Source organism: Rhinopithecus bieti, unplaced genomic scaffold, assembly GCF_001698545.2.
Source record: "Rhinopithecus bieti isolate Rb0 unplaced genomic scaffold, ASM169854v2 scaffold_2409, whole genome shotgun sequence".
NCBI classification, from domain to species: Eukaryota; Metazoa; Chordata; class Mammalia; order Primates; family Cercopithecidae; genus Rhinopithecus; species Rhinopithecus bieti.
Genome location: NW_016803686.1, coordinates 391,219 through 396,129, shown reverse-complemented (window position 1 = coordinate 396,129; position 4,911 = coordinate 391,219). Strand labels below are relative to the sequence as shown.

At 39.0% G+C, this 4,911-nt stretch overlaps 1 protein-coding gene across 1 annotated transcript in view; it reads right to left on the bottom strand.

The window, feature by feature from the left end:
• IPO11 (importin 11) overlaps positions 1–4,911 on the bottom strand; it is a 233,060-nt gene that overhangs the window by 218,072 nt on the left and 10,077 nt on the right. Inside the window, exon 2 of the mRNA XM_017850710.1 lies at positions 4,069–4,131. Within this exon, the coding sequence (XP_017706199.1) occupies positions 4,069–4,110 (42 nt within the window). The 5' untranslated portion in view covers positions 4,111–4,131. The remainder of the gene's footprint in view (positions 1–4,068; positions 4,132–4,911) is intronic.

The window sequence follows — 4,911 nt, the reverse complement described above, 5'->3', positions numbered from 1 at the left end:
AAAAAAAAAAAAAAAAAAAAAAAACAGAAAAGAAAAAAGAAGTGCATTTGGAACTACAAGTTTAAACCTGCTTAAGCCAATCACAACTTAAAAATACTCTCTCTTAGTCTGTTTTGTAACTAGAGGAATATACATATAAAAAATAAAAATTACAATATAAAATATATATATTTAACACTATACAAAATACAAACACCTACAAATAGACAAGCAGTAAACACATCAAATCATAAACAATAGTTGTGTTAAGAAAGCTCCAGGGGTTACCATTCTTATAGTCGACACACTTCAATAATGAAAAAATACATTTTTAAGGCCAAGAGTTTTCATTTTACATCTGCTTAAATTTCCACAGGAATTAGACATTTGCTCTATTTCTCTTCCTTTCTCCAAAATTATCCCAACTTCTGAAGAGCTGCAAATCATTATGTATTTCTCTTGTTAAGCACATATCAAGAAGTAGGTAATGTAGTTAATAACTGCACTCTCATGAAAGTTCAGGAGAGAAAGTTTACAAACCTAGTCTTCAGTAGCACAAGTAGGTAAGCAATAGTTTTTTTGTTTGTTTGCTTGTTTTGAAACAGAGTCTCGTTCTTGTCACACAGGCTGGAATACTATGGCACGATCTGAGCTCACTGCAAGCTCCACCTCCCGGGGTCAAGCAATTCTCCTGCCTCAGCCTCCCAAGTGGTGGGATTACAAGTACCCACCACTCAACTAATTTTTGTGTTTTCAGTAGAGACCGGGTTTCATCATGTTGGCCAGGCTGGTCTTAAACTCCTGAACTCTGGTGATCCACCCGCCTTGGCCTCCCAAAGTGCTGGGATTACAGGCATGAGCCACCACAACCAGCCGGTAAGCAATAGTTTTGTCATATTATCTGGATTTGTGAAGGCAGCGTTTACCAAGAGTCAATTTTCCTCACCCAGGGGACTCTGCGTTTTACAATCAAACAGCAGGGGTTTTATGTTTTATTCTCAAATAGCAGTATAGCTCCAAATAGTCATATCTATTAGGTACTTAATGTTCTTACTATTTGGTGTTTATAAAGACGATAGTTTAAAATACTTCAACAGTCTTGGAAAAATCAAACTAATCAAAACAGTCCAATGTATTATTTACTTTCCATTAAGCTTCACCTATTATATACACTTCTATATATTGTGTACACTTGCATCACATAAAAGGAAAATACATTTGTATTTGTTAGCAACTGTATCTTTACTTTCATTTCTAAGTCTTCTTCTTACCAGTTCCCACATCAACTTGTTTCTTTACCAGATAATGTATTATTGTTTCTATCATTCCTAAAGCTGTAAAAATAATTTGAACTGGCCAGGCGTGGTGGCTCACGCCTGTAATTCCACCACTTTAGGAGGCTGGGGCGGGTGGATCACCTGAGGTCAGGAGTTTGAGACCAGCCTGACAAACATGGTAAAACCCCGTCTCTACTAAAAATGTAAAAATTAGCCAGGCGTGGTGGCGCTCGCCTGTAATCCCAGCTACTCGGGAGGCTGAGGCAGGAGAATCGCCTGAACCCAGGAGGCGGAGGTTGCAGTGAGCTGCAACTTCATTGTACTTCAGCCTGGGTAACAACAGTGAAACTCCGTATTGAAAAAATAAAATGAAATAAAATAAATGGAATAGTGTGTAGTGCCTGCCACCTGATGGTAAGAAGTACCACATTCCAAAGAGTATGTTCCTTTTCCCTCAAGGAGGGTTGGGGAAAGCGAGGAACTTTAGAATTCTCAATGACCATTTGAGCAAGACAACCATCTGGAAATGTAGCAGGGATTATAGGGTTCAGGAGGATAGGGCAAAGAATGCTGAGCTCCTGAGGGAAAGAAATGAATAGGAGCCTAGAGAGTAATGCAATGCAACAAAGATGAGATTCAAAACATGAAAATGAAAACCTCACTTTGAGGCAAAATATGACACCTAAGAACTTCCTTACAGCACTGCTTCTACTTCTATAAATATTGCACCACTCCACCAAAAGAAAATTTGAGGTAAAGACATGAATTTGTTTTTGAGTTCTAGTCAAGGTAAATATGAAGCAATTTTTAAAAATATAATAATAAAGGCAATGTCTAGTATAAAGGAGACTGAAAAACCATAGAGCAAGAACAGACAAGAGTGACAGAAAGAGAGGAATAAAATCACCTACTGATTCACTGCATAATTCCACATTTCAGATAAGAACAAATATTCAGATTGGGTGTAATGGCTCACATCTGTAATCCCACCACTTTGGGAGGCAGAGGCAGAATTGCTTGAGCCTAGAAGTTCAAGACCAGCCTGGCAGTCTGGGCAACATGGCAAGACCCCATCTCTACAAAAAATAAAAAATAAATAAAAATAAATACCTTAGTCAGGTGTGGTGGCACGCACCTATGGTCCCAGCTACTCAAGAAGCTGAGGTGGCAGGAGGCAGAGGTTGCAGTGAGCCAAGATTGTGCCATTGCACTCCAGCCTGGGCAACAGAGTGAGACTTCTCAAAAAGAAGCTGAGGTAAGAGGATGACTTGAGCCCAGGAGGTTGAGGCTGCAATGAGCCATGTTCACACCACTGCACACCAGTCTGGGCAAACAGAGTGAGACCATGTCTCAAAAAAAGAATCATGATCTATACAGCCCAAGTCTACAAAGAGAAGAATAAGAGGCAGAAAATATAACACTGGAGAATCATGGATAGGAAATACAAGCAAATTGTTAAACTGCCCAGAGTCAAAAGCAAACTAGAGAAAGACAATATGCCAAAGACAAGAAAAAAATTAATTTCTGTGAAGACCAGGGAAGAGTTCTACGATAATCAAAATAGGAAAGTGAGCATATTAGAAAACTTAAAAGAAATGAACAGTTTATTATTTTGAGAAACCAAAATCTTAAAAGAAAGGCTGCTTGCCAAAAAAAAAAAAAATTCTGAATCTGACCAAGCTTCTAGATCTTCTATCAGTGTAACTAGAGCAGTATGTGGGAGGTAAGACGAAATGAATTTGACCATTGTTAAAGCTGGATGATGGCTAGATGGGGGTTCATCATACAATTCTGTCTACTTTTATGTATGCTTTTTAAAATGGCCGCTAATGGGCACAGATCACTAAAGTTGCTGTTCATGGTAGACATCAGCTCCTCAGGAAATCTTTCCTGTAGACAGGAAAGCGCTCCTTCCTCCATGCTACTGTTCTGCATAGTACACACTCCTATTACTGTACTTACTTGCTTGTTTACTTCTATATCATCTCCAAATCATGAACTGTTTAAAGGAAAGAATGATGTCTTACTCATCTATAAATGCCATTACCTAGCACAGTGTGAAGGATGTTCAGTAAATGGATGATCAACTAAACAAAGCAGTAACAGAAATTATGATTTCTCGGAAGAAGACAGAAAAGGTGAGAGAAAGAGGTCCAAGAACAACAATATGGAATACAAATTTTATCAGAGTAAAGACAGAACTATCTATAAAAAACACTGCTAAATAGTGTGCTGAATGGCTGAAAAAAATGAATGAATGTATGAACAGTCTATTCAGTATATTCCTATACTGAAATGGAGCATATCAAGCCAACAAAATTTAATAATACTTTTCACTGGGAATATCTAACACCCTTTTTTCTAATCCTGTGCTCTCCAATCCCCTTTCTGATATTTACTTGATTTATCATCAGGCTTTTCTATATTTATTCATTCAATACACTGAACACCTACAAATGCCAAATACTATTCCAGGCACTTGAGATACATCGATTAACCAAAAAGACAAAAAAAACCCAAGCCTTGTGAAGCATATTTTATAGTGGGGAGAGAAATAAATGGAAAACAAATAATAAATGGGTGAAGTACAAAGTATGTAACAAGACAATACACAGGGGTGGCAGACCTGTGAGAGGAAGACCAGTCTAAAAAACTTGAGTATTTTTGTCTCACTGGGAGTTTTTAGTAAAATGGCACTGATAAACTGCAGTAAGTCTCTTGCCTGTTTGGTATATACAAGAGTCCCCCATGACTAATCTCCCACTAATAGGAAAAGTTATACATTACCCTAAACAATACTGACAACCCCTACCTGATCAGTGCCCAGCTGTGAGGTACCAACTACTGCCACCATCACCCTCTGACGTCTCCTTAGCTGAAAAACAAAAATACATGTCTGTACAAAACCCACTAAGGAACAGCATAAATTACACTCACTGCTTTTAAAGGTCCTTCTCTGGCTGGGCGGTGGCTCACACCTGTAATCCCAGCACTTTTGGAGGCCGAGGCAGGCGGATCACCTGAGGTCAGGAGTTTGAGACCAGTCTGGCCAACATAGTGAAACCCCATTTCTACTAAAAACACAAAAATTAGCTGGGCTTGGTGGCGGGCACCTGTAATCCCAGCTACTAGGGAGGCTGAGGCAGGAGAATTGCTTGAACCCAGGAGGCGGAGGTTGTAGTGAGCCAAGATGGTGTCACTGCATTCCAGACTGGGTGACACAGCAAGATTCCATTTCAAAAACAAATAAATAAATAAAGTTCCTTCTTTGATACAAAAAGAAAAAATAGGAAGGAAAAGCTATAAAACTGATTTTGAGCAAGGCACTGAAGTGAGATAACCAGCTTAGATTAAATTTAACAGACATTTATAACTAGCGGTTAGGCAAAACTTTTTGCTGAGTTAAGAGATCATCAGTTCTCTCTCCAAATATAGACATCTTTGATTAGTAGTCTCTATTTACTGGTTGAGGACATCATTGTCTATAAAGCTATATCTTAAAAGAATCTCATTCTTGCTATAAAGAGTTCAGCCCGTCATTGTATTTATAAAAATCCGTTTGTTCGGCCGGGCGCGGTGGCTCAAGCCTGTAATCCCAGCACTTTGGGAGGCCGAGACGGGCGGATCACGAGGTCAGGAGATCGAGACCATCCTG